This window comes from Tinamus guttatus, unplaced genomic scaffold, assembly GCF_059628265.1.
Source record: "Tinamus guttatus ecotype Peru unplaced genomic scaffold, ASM5962826v1 Tinamus_guttatus_pri_ptg000710l, whole genome shotgun sequence".
Taxonomy (NCBI): Eukaryota; Metazoa; Chordata; class Aves; order Tinamiformes; family Tinamidae; genus Tinamus; species Tinamus guttatus.
In genome coordinates, this window is record NW_028289244.1 from 5,065,095 (window position 1) to 5,083,510 (window position 18,416).

General features: G+C 53.4%; 1 protein-coding gene across 3 annotated transcripts in view; it reads right to left on the minus strand.

Moving 5' to 3' along the window:
• Positions 1-18,082, minus strand: part of ABLIM3 (actin binding LIM protein family member 3) — a 49,774-nt gene extending 31,692 nt beyond the window's left edge. For all 3 annotated transcript variants that reach the window (XM_088536876.1, XM_088536874.1, XM_088536873.1), the window contains exon 1: positions 17,784-18,082. In XM_088536876.1, coding sequence (XP_088393002.1) covers positions 17,784-17,796 — 13 coding nt within the window. In that variant the 5' untranslated portion in view covers positions 17,797-18,082. The remainder of the gene's footprint in view (positions 1-17,783) is intronic.
• Positions 18,083-18,416: the final 334 nt, after the last annotated feature.

Sequence of the window (18,416 nt, forward strand, 5' to 3'; positions counted from 1 at the left end):
TGGAGCTGGTGGCATTGGGGACCCTCCCCAGGGACCATCACCAGCAGGTTCAGCCTCTCCTTCTGCCTCGTGATACTTGCCAAGAAAGGGGACGAGGACACGTGGGGTGGCCTGTGAGTGGGCCAGTCAGCAGCACAACGCCGGCCAGAGCACATCTCCTCTCCTCCCCCGGATTTTATTCATGAGGCATGACAAGTGTTTGCTACAGCCAGAGAGACAACTCACCCAGCAGCTTCAGACAGCTCGAAAACGGGAGCAGGAGCTTTGGCTGGGGATCTAACCCAGCCCCAAAGCCACAAGGTGCTATTTTCTGCTCCGCTGGGTTTAGCAGGTTTGGGTTGCACTTGCGAGTGGATGCCCTTGGCTCCTACAGTCAAGGGGTGCCAAATGTGGAGAGCAGAAGACTCTGAACTTAAGGCCCCAGTCAATGAATGAAACTGTTAACTTGCAGTTTTGCTTAGGCCAGATTTCTTCATAAATGGAGTCTGTGTGCAATCCCGGGAGGGGGTCATGTCATCATGGGGACAGAGCAAGCCTCTGGTTGGGGACAGAGGTCTGAGCAGAACTGGGACTGCCATTGAGAAAGCTTTGGCAGGAGGGATCGGTTCCAACCAAGAAAGAAGAGCCAAGATTATGACGAGGAAGGGACTGAGCAAAGGAGCAGTTAGACCAGTGGATGGTCTCCAACTTGGTGGCCTTGGAGGGGACGGTGGAGTCAGCGCCAGGGTGTTGGGGACAAGAGTTGACACAATGGAAACATTCAAGCTGGATCTTTGCACGCACACAAATGTGCTGGACACAGCCAGGACAGAGAGGAGCTTATTCCTGGCTGATGCATTGAGGGATTTTCTGTTTGCTGCTGTGTTTTGTATTTGTGGCTTCCCGTATGGAAATGCTTTTCCCCTTTAACCTCCACCCACGAGTCCAATGGATTTTGTTACAGTTTTTAAAACATATGGTACATACATCAGAGACATAAAGGATGCTATATTTAAAATATTACAAAGCAAGTCAGGAGCCAGCATTTTTTAAACTAGGACAGTGTCTGAGAGTGAAAAATGTGGGGATTTAGGATTTTCTGTAGCAGATCAGAGAAGCAGCCCTGTTAGACTGAAGAGAGAGAGGCAGGTTGGCAACCTGCCACCTTGCAACAGACTGTTGCTCACATAGGCTGGTACCTGCTTTTCGGAGAGGATTCAGCAACTAACTGGGGTGTCTGCACCCTGCTAGGTCAGACGGTCTATAGGGCTTTTCAGGCTGACATGTCTCCTGCCCTGATAACCGAGTATTAGCATTTTGCTAATACTTGGCAACGTGATCTATATGTGATGCTCTAAAAAGGAAGTCCGGAACCATAATGCACTAAGCTCATTTCTTCCTGATTTCTTCTTTGATCAGTCGAATCCCTGATGGGTTGAATATCTCCTGTGCTACTCCACTAATCGCTCTGTGTGTAACATCACTCATCTGGCCAATACAACCGCTATGAGAAAGATAAGTCTGTGCTTTCTGCAGACACAGGTTAGAGGACCAGAGCTTCCTTTGTGTCATTTCTCCAGACTGGAGCTTGTTCTCTTATTCTGCAGAGTAAGTGCAATGCACTAATTTGTTTTATTTTAAACCGTATTCATGCTGGCATTGTAATTCCAACCTGGGAAACTGCGTCATAGCCAGGGAATGAGGGGTCTTGGATTTGCTATTTTTAACTCCTTCTGCTCCAGGGAGGGAACTGAAATCAAATCTCTATGCAGAGACATTGTATGGATATTAATGCAATGAGGTGGGAATTCAGACTGGGGGTGACAGCTGGCAAAGCGAGCCCTGGAGTCACAGAGGGGACAAACACCCCATAAATAGGATGCACCAAAGGGGTATATGTTACAGGGGCAATCTCAATACCATCAGTGCGTGCTCAGAAAGGCAGGAGATTCAAGAGCAGCCACCTCATTCCAGGGGATGAATTACAGCTCAGGGCTGGTGGCTGAGCAGCATCAGGAGCTACCCCAGCAGGCTCCAGATTCCAGCATCCAAGCTTAGATCCAGGATGCTGCTTTTTCAAACAACTGGGATTTCATCAGCTGTGCTCCTGGGTGAGGTGTAACACGGCCCTGGCGCCACAGCGTGACGAGCACTTGCCCTGTCCCCATGGAGCCCTGCTGAAACCATCAAACTGCTGGGTCAGAACAGACAAAACGCTCAATTTTCTGCAGTCAATTAATGTGGATTGTCCCATGCAGGACTAGGCAAGCCTGCTTCCAAATTAGGAGCAGCAGAGCCCCAGACCTGCTGGCTCCAGTAGAGTCCTTGCAGTTCAGAGCACATTACACATTTCTTAAGCTACTGCAATCCCTACTCTAATTCTGTTAAAGAGAGAAAATGAGGCCTTTAAGTGGTCATAAAAATATCATAACCTCCTCCAGAACCAATACAAAACACCTGGACATGCATATGGGTGGTAGGGAGTGGACAGCAAAAGACTCCAGGGCTGGCCCGGTGACAGAGGGCAATGGGACCTGTGTGTCAGGAAAAGCCCTATGGCCACCAAGGGTCTTTGGGCACTACAGGCACTGCAGGATGGCACAAGGCATCAGTCACCCATCCCTCCAGATGGTGCTGGAAACACCACGACAGTGGTTTTTCCGTCTCTGTCTGTCCCATCCACCTGGTCGCTACTGCTTGGGATTAGGACAACAAGGTTTGAACCTGGAAGAGCAGAGCCCCTTGGTCTGGGCTCACATCCATCCTCCTTCCATCCCAGAGAGGCAAATCCCTCTCTGGCCTTTGCAAGCGCTCGAGCAGCTCCCGAGCAGGCTGGCGGCGCGCTCCAGTCTCACCCAAAGCTGTTAACGTTTATCTTCTGCCATGTGTTGGTTTCAGTTGGCCGGAAACAGAGCTTTCAATATTAAAAGACAGCAGTTTTTGTTCTTCTTGCCATCTGCATGTTTGTGTATTTCCCTTACCACCATAATTAGCAGGTTGGGCTCCAGCCAGGCTCAGGAGGAGATCTTAGTAGACGTCTTCGCAGCGATTCAGGCAGCTTCATCGTTTCTTTTACGGCTCCCCTAACAGTCCCTGTCACCAAGATCATCACAGCTCACACTACCACTCCGAGTGCTTCAGCAGAGGCCCCGTTCCAAACCTGTGCCGGACATGGACTTGGAGGAGCAAAGAGGAGGGCTGAAGTCCCTAGGCCACCAAAGGCAGGGGGACTTTGCCATGCCATCCACAGAGTCCCCACAGCAGAGACCCTTGCACCAGCAGATTAGGCAGCCCTGGGCTCTGCCTGCTGGTTCTCCAGTCCAAATGCACTCAGTTCCATCATCATTCTTTTTTTATGGAGTCTGCCACGGCAGCTAGCTGTGGATTTTTTTTGCAAAGAAAGGAGGAGGAGGAAATAAATCAGCACGACCCTGACAACACACAGAGCCCAACTCGTGTCTGGAAGCTCCCCGCAGCTCTGAAGGGAGCTGGCGGGAACGTGCCCCGCTAACCCGGGGCCAGCTGCCTTTTCCCTGCATCACGCCCCTGCGTTTCCTTCCTGCTCTGACCCATCACCCTGCATTAAGGCTAGAAAAGTCACCCCAGGGCAGTCAGGACAAACTGAAGCCCAACAAGACATCAGTTTCCATCAAGGCCTCATTAGATGCCTGCAGAAAGGGACAACGGAGCAAGAAGAGCTGGGAGCCATGAGCTGTGTTTCCAACTCTGCCACTGCGGCTGTGTCCCTCAGATGGCACCATCGAAAGTGTCCACGTGGCCTTGGCACTTGCTTCTCCCTGCACAGGAGCCAAACATATTGATGTTCTGCCCACTTGGGAAAACGGGCTGCTCCAGGTCCAGCTTCTCGTATGGTGGCTCCTGCTTCTCAACTGCGAAATGCCAATGCAGGGAGAACAGCGGGAAAGGGCTGCGCGTGCTCATGTTTGCAGAGCACTTTGCTTTGCACAGCTCTGCCAGAAGGAAGCCGGGATGTTCGGAGTTCTCCGTGTAGGACCACAGGAGAGGAGCGTTGCTGTTGGCAAACCATACTCTGGTTCAGGGCTAGCTGATAAACACACTTGAGCTAGCAGATACACAGACATCTGCCTAAAGCAAACAGCAGGACACAAATGCACAAGTAAATTTGGCAACTTTGTGCAAATTAAATGTGCCTTTAATTGAGATTTATTGGGTGAGGGGGGTGCAATAGCAATTGATTATCAAAACCAGATATTTTATGGGGGTTTAGCAACTACACAGGAGATTAATGTTGTTTCCAGAATAAATCCTCAGTAAATGTATTTTCCCCCAGTAATCAGCTAATAACATGTCATCCTAATTACTTCATGAAAGGACCACAGCAGCACTGAGAAACACTGAAAGGATAAGTTGTCAACTGCAAGGAAGCACCACAGACCATGCTCTGCCTGCCGAACCATAGAACTGCTGATATCCTTGAGCACCAGAACATGGCTCATAGGAGATGCCCTCCAGCCCAGGGGATGCCAGGAGCCACCAGGCTCTGGCCTCCACAGACGTCCTAACCAAAGACCCCCACTTTGCCCAGGGGTTTTGCACCCTTGGCCAAGGCAACATCAAGTCACTGCAGTCACCTGCCTGGTGAGAGATGATGATAATGAGAGGAACAGTAGCCTGGCTGCCAGGATGGGAAAAGGAAGGTTATTCCCCAAAACGAGGGGAAAGGCGCACGTGTCTAATGGTTACCACCAGGTATTTATATAGTTTTATGTTCCTCACTGCTGGCAGGCAGTGGCGGGCCATTAAATCCAAAGGGACAGCCTGTGCTGCAGCAGCTCCTCTATTTTCCTTAAGTAGCACTCACTCATTAAAATCATATTTACTGCAGATTAACAGCTCCAGCGACGGGAAGCGAGCAAAGCCGTGCTAGGAAATCAGCCCTGCCACTGCAGCTGGGCCTTGCAGGGCCCATCCCAGGAGCACAAGGATCGTCCGTGGCCCCGCGCCGTGGCCTGGGGACATGTCCCAGCCAAGCAGAGCATGGTGTCCCCAGGGACATCCACCCCCAGGTGGCTGGAGGGTGCCAAGGGCGGCTGGTAGCGATGGCTCGTGAGGGACGGGGGTGGCAGAGGGGCCTTTCCCTGCACCCGTGGCAGGCACAGGACCCACCATCCCGGGGATCTGCATCTTTCGGCAGAGTTGCCGTGGCAACCTCCGTATACAGCCAGGGCGAACAAAGCTGACGGGAGAGAAAAGGGCAGAAAGAGAAAAGGAGAAAGGAAGGGGAAACTGAAGGAGCGTGAAACGGCCCAAAGACACGGAGAGAAGGCTGGGGCAGGAGGGCACCATGGGGTGAGGAAGCACTGGGGCCTCTGGGGATGGGGAGGATGAGGAGGAAGTGCTTCCCCTTCTGCTGCTCACCTTGGAGCAACCTGTGGCAAGGAGACCTGGCAGCAGCCACCACCTCTGGGGCTGCCAAGGACTTGTCTCTTGGACCAGCTCTGAGCTGTCCTGGCCCAGAGCATCCCCCTGGATTGGGGGCTTCCCTAGCACCCTGCCAGGCAAGGAGGCACTGCCCTCCAGCAGGGCCAATTCCCATTCCCAGGCCAGCACCACACTATGGGATGAGCCTTCACCATAGTAGGCAGCAGAGCAGGATGCAACACCTGCATTGCTCAAAGGGTCCCAAGCCCACAACAGGTTGTGGAAGGAGCCTGGAGACAGCAGAGCCCTTCAGACTTGGATGATTTAGGACTTATCTGAACCCCTAATCCAAGAAGGCCAGAGTAAGAGGTAGAGGTTTTTGCAACTACAAATACACTGACATAATCCCTTGTGCTACAGAAACACAAGCTTCTGCCATTGCCAAAGCACGCTCAGCTCTTGCCTCTCTGTCCCACTTCATTAAAGGCAAAGAGAATTAAAACACAAACGTCAGGGTTGGGTCAAAAAGCAGCAACTACAACTTCTCTCACTTGGAAGGGAAAACAACCTCCCACTCGGCTGTTTATTCTAATGAAGCCACAAATCCCAAAGGGGAAGCTCCCCCGTCTGCCGAGCTGCCCTCGCGATAGCTGATCGGCAAACACGGAGACGGCACGGACACGTCTGGCACGGCGAGAGCAGCTCCCGGGGTCACCGGCCTGCTGATGGAGGGGCACTGGTGGAGGAGGAGGGTTGGCAGCAGGAGGGCATCTGCAAGAGCATCCAAGAGCACCCTGGGCAACTGCATAGCGGCTCTGCAAAACTCCCAGGGAAATCGCTGCTGCCTGCTCGCAGCCGCTGATTAAAATGGCTCAGCCATCTTAGCGCACAGGGAACACAGGAGCAGCAAAAGCGATGGCTCTGGATGCTATGGATTCAGCACCAGAAGAGCCAGTAATGGCACATCTGCACCAGTGCCCACGCACCCTTATCACCGTCACTGTGGCATGGTCCTGGCCAAGCCCGATAGCCTTGCAAGGGCTTTAGTACCCCACAGTTCATCAAGTGGGACAAGACAGGGCTGGGTGCCATGGGTTGGCAGGTCTGGAGCAGCAGGGGACACGGCAGAGTGATGGGCAGTGGGTGGGAAGCACAAACATCCCTGGATATAACATAGGGTGGGCAGCAAAAAGGCAGCCCTCTCCCTTTCCCAGGTCCCAGGAATATGCATAAATAAAAGTGTCTGTGTGCAATAAGCACCCAAGATCCTCCTAACACTCAGTGCTGGAGCAAAGCGCTACCTCCCCGTGCAGGTGGCACAAATGTCCCTGTGCCAGCCCCGTTCACACAGCTCAAGGAGCCCGCGCTGCAGCTCCCATCCCCTCATCCCCTCCACCCGCTGCGACTGCTCTCCCAAGCTGACACAGCAGTTTGTCCCCGGCCCGCTCCTCATTAGCGGCAATTAATGAGTGGCCAATGGGCCCAGCAGAGCCAGCACTTTCCAGGGAACAAGTCCCTTTTCGGGGAGGGGAATCAACAGGTGCTTTGTTGTGCTTGTTTTGGGTTTAAATGAGTCAAAAATTGCCTGCCAGGGAACAGAATTGTTTCCTCAATCATATGCTTCATGGCATCTAACTGAGCAGGGAAGGAGAAGTTTGGGATGGCTGCAGGTGACTGGCCCCGTCCTGCCGGGTAGCAGGAGCTCTCCAGGGAGCACTGGGCTCCGGCCCCATGCTCCTCCAGAAGTTATTTCTCCCTATTATTCCTGCATATCTAACGCAGTGTCCTTGCAGAGCTGCAGGACCAGGCTTGGCCCTCATCACACTGAGCACAGGGAGCTCCAGAGCCCCCAGGCAGGACAACCTGGCACCAAGCCCAAGCGCAGGGCAAGCCACACAGTCCCACGTTCCCAACTGTGGGCCTGCATGGGCCAACCTCATCTGAGCAAAGAGCCCATCTCACAGCAGAGAGGTTGCTTAGAGCCACAGGAACCTCCCTGGGAAGTCGTGAGGTTCAAGCTGAACAGTAAAGCCCCTATGCGCCCTTCCCCAGTGCAGAGATGGGCAGGATAAGCCCATTTCCAGGCCGGCCTTTGCTTCTTTTCCTTCCCAATTATTTGTCTAACTGATGAGGAAGAGGAGAAAGAGAGAGAAAAACAAGCAAGGGAGAGTGGGGGTGATAGCTGGGATGTGACAAGCTGGCAAGTCGCACAGAGGAGTCTTGTTTGCAGAGTTTTCTCTGCGCTCCGAGTGGGGAGAAAGCCAAGGAATGCGTCCCAACGGCCGGCACCGAACACAGCACAGCTTCAGAGAGCTGTAATTGAGGGCAGCGCAGGCAGAGCAGGAGGGTGGCGGTGGCAGAGGGGTCCAGGGAGGACACAGGGCAGAACAGCGCTGAAGGCTGGTGCTGCAGCTCAGGCCTTTTCCCTCGGGAAGGGGAACTCCCGCTGTCTCTCCAGAGATGCATTTGACCCCCTGCTCTGCCCACAGGGGCCTGAACTCATAGTGAAGCACCCAAGGCTTTAAAAAATAAATAAATAAAAGCCCCCACACAACACAGCACCCAAAACAAACACCCCCACACCCTGCCCCATGCTCTGCCCTGGCGGGGTTTGGAATGCCAGTGCCTCAGAGGCCAGGTCCATCCTGCAGCTCAGCTGGGGTCTGGGCAGGGGTGATAGGCAGCACCATGTTTCAGACCCCTGATAGTTTTTGGGGGGAAAGTAGAGGAAGATTCTGGCAGATCTCCGAGCTGACTAAGAGCTCCGAATGCCCAGTGGCTCTGCTGTGCAAGCCAAAGCAATTAGCATTTCTTGGAGACGCTCCGTATAATCTTCCCTGAGCGATGGGGGAAGGACCGCCACAAGCACAGGGATCGGCTCCGGCTGCACAGTGGCTCCACAACCGCTTCCCAGCACTGGGGATGCAACGTTCACAGTGACACGAGGCAGAGACGAGATGCTCCTGCTGAAGGGGACCTTCTGGCGAGGGACTAATGTGCCAGTGCAGGAGCCACCACTGCTCTGCCAGGGCCCTGGATCGAGCAAATCTCACTTTTGGATGCCACGAGCTGGCGGATCATAGAAACGTAGAAGACAGAGCAAGGACCTAGCCCTTAACATGCTTCTTGCTCATCAAATCACTTCAGCTAGGCCCAGGAGTGAAAGGCAACACTCAGCTCCACTTGCCAGCTGATGCCTCGAGGCAGGGGAAGCAACATGGATCAGCCTGGGAATGCTCAGGGAATCACGCAACAGCAGTGAGCCCAGACCAGCTCTCTAAAGTCAGGGATTACTTTTAACAGCTACTTGCAGAATGAAGCCAGCGCCAGCAGCAGAGACAGCCCAGCCCATGCAGACCCCATCCCTCCCTCCGGCACGTGCCAGGAGCATAGCTCACATCCATCCAGGCTTTTTATAGGATTTCCAGTTCCCACTGGGCACCAAGCGCAGCGGCACAGTGTGACCACACCGCTCCCTGCCCCCAGCAATCACTCAAATGCCGTTCACCAAAGTCTTTCCATTCCCTCTTCGGCTGTTGTTTCCTCTTCTCTCCTTATTAGGGATCCACCTACCCATCCATCTTCTCTCCCCCTCTGTGGCTATTTTTAAAATGCCGTAAAAGCTTTCAACTGGTAGCATCTCCAGAGATACAAGGGATTTCACATGTAACCCATCACGAGCCATCATCACCACATCATTCACCATGAAAGCAGTGACTTTTCTGTTTTTAAAAGCAAAGAAGTGAAGAACTTTTCCCTTTCCCACACAAAGGCCCTACGCTGGCACACTGCTGGTACCTCTGTTCATTCAGGACCCCCATCCAAGTGAGAAGGATGATGGGGACCATCCCACATCCCTGCCGGGATAACAGAACACATGCCCTGAAGGAGACTAGATGAGTAAGGACTGCAAACCAGGGAACCACCTAGCTCTGTGCCCTAGTGCCTGCTGCCCATGGCTAGATAAAGAGAAGCTTCCTTCCCAAGACGGCTGATCTTCCACTTGTCTCTATGCACAAGTAAGCTAGGAAGCTGCCTGGAGTGCTTGGTTCCTGTCCTGGTGGTAGAGAGGTAGGAGATATTTGGGAGGAAAGAGATATTTTGTTGTTGTGAGCAAAACTCCCCCTTGGAGGCACCAGAGAGCCCCAAGATCCAAATTTCTTTGGAGACAGTCTGGATGAATAAGCAGGACCAAGGGTTTTCAAGCAACCCTAACAAACAACCCAAGCTGGAAGGAGGGAATGAAGGAGCATTCAGGGATGGTGGAGGCACTTCACCAGGGAAAACATCTCTCTTTCCCCGAGTTCATGAATCCCTATGAAAATCCACCTTCCCGAGGGACGCCTGACATGCACACCAAAGAAACCCACATGCCTGCAGGTCCTGGCACACACACATGCCCAGGCACAGCCGGGCGCAAGGCAGCATCTCCCTGGGCAAGGTGCCAGCGGGGCACACACCGACGGAGCTGCAGGGCTCCTGCCTGGGCTGCTGCTGAGGAGATTACGCTCTGCATAACCCGAGAGGTGCCCCACAGTGCACTAATGTGGTGACAGGCTCTGGGCCACGCGCAGAAGCCCTTTTCCATCGGCTCAAGGGACCAAGCATTGGACGCACCTGCAAGGAAGCGGCGCGAAGCCGGCACATCGCTCACCTACAATCCTTGGGTGGCACGGCTATTTATAGTATGCAAGCTGTTAAAAGGGACTTTTCTTACCTTGCCCCACCTTCTCCATCCTCTGAGGACCCAGAGGTGACGCGGACAGTGCCAACACGAGGTGGGTCACCCCCTGCCCCTCCCCAGAACAGGACTATGCAGGGAGGGAAGGGTCTGCAGGGACTAGCACGTTGCTGCGATGCGCAAGGAGACGGGAGAGGCTGTGCGAGCGCCAGTGAGATCCCTGCACTCCATCACACCGAGGACTGCTGCGATGCAAGCAGAGAGAGGGAAAATCCGGCAGCAGGAGAGGCTGGCACGGAGCTGCACAGCACACAGGGCTCCTCCGAGCACTGCCGAGCCCTGTGCCCCAGCACGGGCTGCAGCTGAGCGGGAAGAGCAGGGGGGCTCTGCTCCATGCACCCAGGTCCCCATGCGTGAGCCCACAGGGTCCCCGTCCCAATTTCATCGTGCCAGGCAAGGAGGCTTTCCATGCCTTTGCAACTGGATTTCTAGATTGCAACTAGCAGACCAAGCATGAACCACAGGGAGCTGCTGCAGGATGGAGACTGCGAGCCCCATGTCCCTAGATGAGGCAGACTTTGAAGTCACTAGTAGACAAATCATCCAGGAGACAAAACCTTCTCCCACAGGGACTCTCCATCCACCCCTGCCTGGTGGGCAAGGCCAAGGAGTCTGGGGATTTGCAGAGATGCTGCCAGCATGAAGGCAGCCACCGTCCTCACAGGCTTGGATGGGCTGCAGCCTCCAGACACACACAGGAAAAGAGTTTTACATGCAGTTTCCTTCCCTCCTCCTCCTCCCTTAAAGCCTTCAGTAGAGGAAAGTTCTCAACCAGAGAGGGAAGCAGCCCCCCAGCCTGGCCAGGCTCTCCTCATCTCCACTGGGAATCTAGGCTGTGCAGGAGCAGTTGTGGCTGGAATCTCCTGGCTCCACCACACCTGACACGTCCTAGGAAGTGCTGCTGAGAGCGGGGAACAAGTCGCCAATGAGTCTGCCAGCTCCTGGGTCACTTTAAATAGTTTCTCTTCCAAAAGTGCCCCCAGGCAGGGCAGTCCTCCCAGAGACACCTCTGCCACCGCTGTCCCCAGGCTGACAGGAGGATGGTCACCAAGAGGAAAGGGGCAAGATCTTCAACCAGTGCAAGGCACAGGTCATGGGAAGACCACACGGGGCCTTTGAAAGTACTTTTGCAAAGGAGAGATGCCACAAGCATTTCTTTGGACAGGGGTCGGGCGCTTTGGGATCTTGCACCAAGTCCTGGCTTGGATCTAGCTGCACAGTAGAGCCTGGCTGCACATATCTGAGAAAGCTTCCTGCAATCCACTACTGTCAACTGGCCAAACCACAAAATGTTTGCTGAGGGAGATCTGCTACAGGCTCCGCTTGGGTTAAGAGCAGGCTCTGGATTAAGCATCACATAAAAAACAAATGAACAAACAAAAAAACCTTTCCTGCCCCAATAGCACTGTGGGGGATCCCTAAAGAGTTCCACTGTTTGCAAGAAGGAACACAGATCCCACCACAAGGCAAGCACTCCCTTCTTACAGGGCCCAACTCTCTTCTCACACAGCATAGGGTTCTAGGGACTACTCTTTTTCCCCAAGATATTTTCCAGCTGTCCAAGGCAATGGGTCAAAATGGAAAAGGAATAAAATGTGCACAAACAGAAAAGCAAGTGATGCATGGGGCTCCAAAAAGGACTTTGCAAGGGTAAAAAGAGTAAGAAGAAAGGAAGGTCAGATAGGCTCCATAAAGAAACCACAGCCCTGGCTCCTTTTTCTTTCAGATTTCAGCCCCAGGCAGTAGATCAATTCCCAGTCCAGAATTAGGGCTGATAACGATAAAGGATTCAAGGGACCATATCCAAAACTGAAAAATGCATATATAAACTATGGCCTGCTAAAAGCCACACCTGAGCCACCAACAAATATATGGGATGTGTGTTCCTGAGGTTGCCACCACACCTGATCAGCGCAGCAGTGTTAAAGTTTGCATAGCCCTTTCCTAGATAGCAAGTCACGTCCATCGGGGTTGCGTATCACAGCACTCAAGCTCTTCTGCTTCCCCAGTGACACAGAGTGAGCCAGGGGATGCAAGGGACAGGGCGGCTAGACAGAGGGGACAGGGCAGTGTACATGTCCCCCCAGCAAGAACTGCCACCCCACAGCTGTGCCTGCCCTGAGCTTCATCAGGATGTGGGCTCTGCCTTTCATCGGACTATTGATATCACTTCTAGCACCCCTTCCCTCAGAGAACCCCCCTTCTCTTCTCACTCTTCTCCCAAGATCTTGCCATCACCAGCCTAACCCCTCAGATGCTTTCTGGAGGTGCTGCAGTGCTCATAGCTCAGAGGCGCTGATGTATTTAACCTAAAAATATCTAATTAGATGTTCCAACCACTTCATTATGGCACCATCGAGATAGGAGTGCAGGGTCTGGCAGCAGCTAGGAGGGTTTGCTTCCACTCCCGTGCAGCTCTGCACAGGGCAAAGGCAGCACCACTATCCTTGCTGATAGCAGGACAGTGTCATTAGTCCAGCCTGCTGGCATTACAAATACAATTATCTAGCTAAACTGATCACCACTCTGTCGTTAGGAAACTTGCTATTTATTTTATAAGAGCATCACAGGCCCTTGAAACAATTCAATTGCATCGATTGACTTTACAGCACGCACTCCATTGGCCTGTGTGGCCACTTTCCACGGCTGCTGCTTTTTGAGGGGCAAACTGCCAAGAAAGAGGGTTTGCAGGAAAGCCTGAACATAGGTTGGTGAGAGAAGAGTCCACCGCCAGCCGGAGGACAGAGAGAAGCTGCCTAGGCTCTGCAGTTTTGGGTTGGCACCAAAGTGAACACAACGGATGATTGATCCTTTCCTAGGCTGGAGGATGGAGAGGATGATTTGTAGAAGGTTGGCTGCAGCAGTGGAGCCACAGTTCAGTGTTAATGGAGAGGAGCAAAATGCAAGCGGGAAGTTTGAACTCCCAGTTCTGCAGATCTCTGCTGAAGACCTCCCTAGAAATGGATGGACACTAGGCAGCGGTCATGATTAATCTTGGAGATGCAAACAAGGAAGATGAAAAACTATCTCTTGCAATGCTCTGTATAACTCTCCCTCTGCCTGCACCTGCATCTTTCCTCTTTGTCCCATCTCCACGAGTACTGTAAACTCCGAGTCTAATTCCACCTTCCTTAACACTCGTACCCTTCCACAAGTCTTCTCCATATTATTTCACCCAGTAAAGATGACCTCTGCCTGGAGACAGCCTCTTCCCCATCACACTACTCCATGTGAAGAGCCTGCCCACGTTCCCAGAAGCTGCTCTCAGCGCAGGGGGTGAGGAGCATGAGGGCTCGCTCAGTGACAGAGCCCTTGTCACCAGTCCTTGGGGGTAGGCAGTGACACCACTGCATTGGGCAGCATCTCATCCTGCTGGGTCCCCTTCGGTGGAGCCGAGTCCCTTATTTGCTGCTGGCAAGTGGTAACCTCCAGCATTGCAGAAACTCCTGGAAAAGGGCAGAACCTCCTCAAAGGGAGGAGGATAACACTGCTCGACACACCGATGGGCTGGTCCTTCTGGGTTCACTGCACTTCTAAACACTGGAGCAATAACATGTCCTTAGCAGGTCCTACCCCACTGGGTGGGAAGAAAAGACAGTGAATCATTCTGGCCAATGAACAGGAAAGGGTAATGCTGGAGCTCCTAGAGACATGCAACACCATGTGATTCCTCTTTAATTACACAGGGACTTAATAGAGTTTGCTGGTAAACACCTTGTAACCACATGTGCCTAGAGATTACTGGGTAATTATACTTAGTGGATCACCATGCAACAGGGACTATGGTTTAGCAGACAAAAATAACCAAGCAAACATGCTGCATTCATCAGGCGCTGTCATGAAGCCTTCCTGGCCAAATGCTAAACCAGCCAGCCTTTCCTCGCAGCTCTTCTCCCAGTTTTCTGAGAAGAGTGGAACAGGATGATCTGGGGGGAAAGCTTTCTGCCTCATACAACAACCCCTCTGCAAGACTCTCCCCTGGTCACACTTCTTCTTTTCTTCTGAATTAACTTGGCACACGGTCAGATTCTGATTTTCCTCTTCAGGGCACTTGCTGGAGACAACAGAGAGGCTGGAAGATCTTTAACTGTTGAGATAGTTTCTATCTCCCATTGCAGCCCTGCTCCAGAGCTTACAAGCTAGATTTGACCCAGAAGCTTGCCAGGGCTTAGTCTCTTTTGGGGGTTTTGCCATGTCTCTGCTTAGACAGGAGTGCCCCGTAATGGCAAGGGGCATCTTGCTCCCAAGCAGCACCAAGACTTCCAGCAGCCTCTATCCCAGCCTGGCAGGTGGGGTGGGAAGGGCAGCTCCCACAGGTCCCACTGGCTTGGCCCATAATTGCTATTTTTCAGGCTGTGCTCCCTCACTGCATGGACCTGTGGCACCTGGACACAGTTGAGACCTTCAAAGCAGCCCAAGGGGTTATTCAGTCATTGCAGTGAGTCTTAAATCTCTAGGGCTGTTAACTTCAGTCCTTTGCTTTCTCATGAACACAAACTTAGGGTCAGCCACATCATGTCCTCTGCACAGGGCCAGTTTCTCAGGGAGATATTGAAACCTAGAAACTTGGTTTTTAAAAGGCAATTTTAAGGCACCTTCTCTTTGGCAACTGTTTGTACCACAGGATCCAGCATCAATGGAAGTGCAGCGTGGCACGGACAGCCCTATTTATAACCTTGTGAATCTATTTGCAACCAATTAGCAGTGCTAACTAGAGTGGGAGGTATAAATAGCTAATGTAAATATCAACATTGCACCCTCCAAACGCATGCTGCACTGGGGAGGAGAGGCCAATACCCTCCTCACCCTCAGGCCTGCTCCGTCTGCTCTGCAGCCTCAGGACACGAGTTTGCACCCGAGATCAAGAGCCTTTTCCACTCCCTTAGGAGCAGCATTTCCATATGGCTTTGCCTTCCCAGCGTTGCAGGGGAGGATGACGCAGGGCATTCTGCCCTGGGGCGCATTTGGAGGTGGAAAGCAGCCCCTCTCCTGCTGCATGCGGGGTGCCCACGTGCCATGCCAGGCTTGGGGACACCTGCACCGCCTGGCCCTAGGATGCCGAATTCCACACAGAGCTCCTACAGGGCTCTGGGGAGGCCTCTATTCCCTGCTTCACATCAGCTTCAGCTGGGATAGACCAATTATCAGAATCCAGCAGTTAAAATGGAAAGAAAAGGGTGGGAATTCGCAGATCTGATATGTAGCTGGGGACAAAGAGCCACTGTCATTGCTTTGCCAGACCCAAAGCAGCTGCAGGTGTGTGTGGGGCTGTGAGCTCGAGGCACCCTCCCCACAGAACGGGCTCATCATCCTCACAGAGTCTCAAGCAGCCCAAGCAAGCAGATTTGGGAGACTGGAGCACAGTAAAGCCAACCGGGTATGCGGACTGGGCCCTGTTGCTGCTGAGCTCTCAATCATTAGTGACACAAGTGCTTGGGAATGGGTGCAGAGAGAAGCAGAGACGCATCAGGGCTGGAGGCGATGCTGCAGACACAGGCTCTGCAAGGAGCTTTCCAAGCCACAGGTGGCCACCCTCTACCCCATGCACCAGCCGCTGGCTAAGGGCTGTGATCATGGGTTGCAGCCAGGCAGCACCAGCTGCAGAAAAGGGGTGGCCTTGTTCCCTGAGCCTGGCTTATGGTTCCATTGCTAAGAAAAGACACAAGCCAGTGCTTGGGTGCAGAAAGTCCTGCTCTGAGAACCCCAGCTACCTGGAAGGCTGGGAGAAATGTGGGCATGTCACAAGGTAGGTCCCATTATCCCTCATTATTTGCACAACCCTATAGAAAGGAGGCAGCTTCCTAAAGGTACCCACTGTGAATAGCCAAGCTACAGCACTAGAAACAGCAACAGTTACCAGCTTCTCAAACCTTAACAAAAACACAAGGCTACATAGAAAAAGATGCTGATAATACCTATGCAACAACTATAAAACCCCAGAGTGCTGGGCAAGAGCCATGGTGCCAGCCTGCTGCAGAGTGATGTGCCCAAGGCCAAAGAGCAAGTCAGGGGCAGGGACAGGAGAGCATCCCAGAAGGTCCTGGCTCTCCGCTTGCACCACTGCCTGGTGGCCTCCCTGTGAGTCACGTCACAGGACCAGGCACGGAGCACACCCGGCTTCCGCTGGCACCTCTGCCCACACTGGGGAGGACCCAGGAAAGAAGTTCTGCAGCACAACTAGGTAGTTACCACGCGCCAGCTCCATCAGCAGTTCTTATCATCAACACCTGAGCCAGCTATTAAGAGCAGGAAAGGAATCTCCAGAAGGAACAATACATTTACCAAAATTTACTTAGAAGAAGCCCTTTCACATCCCTTTGTTTCCTATGCAACCACACTGATTAGTGAAGTCAGTGAGCACTACGTGCCATCCCACCTTGCCACGCCATCTCTACATCAGACCCAGAGTTCACCACCCAGAGAGACAGAGAGGGAGGAACCTTTTGTTATCATGCATCCAGCAGGATCAGGAAGGATTTGGTCCCTATTGTTTCCTCTCCAAGCTCTCCTGGCCTGGAGGCTTCCCCCTACCCCTCCAAAAAAAATAGGGTACAAGCCCATGTCCCAGGTGCAGCTTGTGTGGATGGCACCTGGAAAGTTTTCTCGCCTCTGACACAGCCCAACAGATCTGGAATCACCTGTTCTGTTGCCTGCAGCCTGCCAGGGAATTTTTCATGCTGTGCTGCTTGGGAACCACCCCAAAGCCTAGAGTTGAGAAACCTCAGCATGCAGATGGCATCGAGAAGTTGCTGCTCTGCCGCTTTCTGCCTGGGGGAGTTCTCCTTGCTTTGTGTAGCCTGTAGGACCCAGAGGAGCATGGGCACCTACCCCAGGAGGGGAACACTCAGGTGGCAACTAGCATTGGCTACACTCGCCAGGGGCTTGTTTGGGGTGTGTTTTTTAGGGACCAAAGTTCTGCTAACAAGGTGGATACAGCTGTCCTAGATAATAACAGGGAGGAAAAAAATTGATTGCGACTGGATCAAGCCTGATCAATCTCTCCACACTTTTCAGCAAGGACACACAAAAAAAAGAATAACTAGACTGTTAATAGGTGCCAATGATGCTCTTATGCAGTATATTTCTAAGCTCTGCTTCTTCAGCAATTCATATGCAGTGCATGAGAGCCTCTGTCCCTGCCTCTCACATAGGCACAATAGGAATATCCACACCCCCAGCTGCAGGAGAAGGTAGATGTGCTTCTCTCTGACACCTGTGCTTTACTCACACCCATGGTTTCTGGTTCTCTCCTTGCCCTAATCCTGCTCCTCCTCCCCAGTGACTGGTCCCCCAATATCTGTTTATACATAGGCAGTGGCACCACCAAGGGAGCCTAGTGCCTGTCAGAGCACTCCTGGCTCCCCCTAGTCATGTTGCATATCGACATTTTAGTCCATAAGCTGCCCTCCACATCTCAGAAACGCAACCTGAAAAGTAGTAAGGGGAGACAAGCACCGTGGCTCCGTCCCCAAGGGGAAAGCAAAGCCACACACTGTCAGAAAGCAAAAAGCAGGGAACAAGTATACATATCTCCATCCATCCATCCATCCCATTAGGCTTGTCAAGCCTGGTGTGACATTTTCTTTCCAATTCCTCCCAGCCACATCCGTGCAAAGTCAGCCCTGTTCCCATAGCAAATGCAGGGGAAAGCTGTACTTACTGCTAGTGCTCATCTTGCTGCTCCTCCTCTGTCCTTCTCATTCAACAAAAGGGGCAAAGATGCTTCTTAAATCCTCTTTTTTCCTTCAGCTTTCTGCCCCCGGCTGCAGGTGGGAGGAGGCTTCCTCTCCCCTTCCTAGGAGAAATATTTCTCCGCAATTCCCTAGCTAATTCATCCCAAGGCAGCTCCCCGATCCGGCGCTGCTCCCTCCCCGGGCTGCCTTCGCTCTCACTCCGGAGCTGCCGGCAAGGTCACGGGCGGGGCTGGGGGGATGAAGGTGAGGATGAAGAGCCCGGGGAGGGGTGTCCCAGGCCGGGCAGGGCTGCGCGCCCGCACCAGGCGCTCTCATGCAATGCGGAGCAGCGCCCGCCCGCTCCTTATAGCCGGGGGTGGGCGCGGGGAAGGGGCGGGCGCAGCTCCCGCCCCGCTCCGCGCCGCTCCGCGCCCCGCGCCGTCGGGGGAGCCGCGGAAACGGCGGCGGGCGGAGCGCGGGGCGCGGGGCGGCCGCTCGGCCCCGGGGCGGGCGGCGGCGGCGGCGGCGGGACCCGCGGCCACGGCAGCGCCGCCATCTGCTGGGCGGCACCGAGGCTGCGGCACCGCCGGACCCGGCCCGGCCCGGCCCGGCCTGGCGCT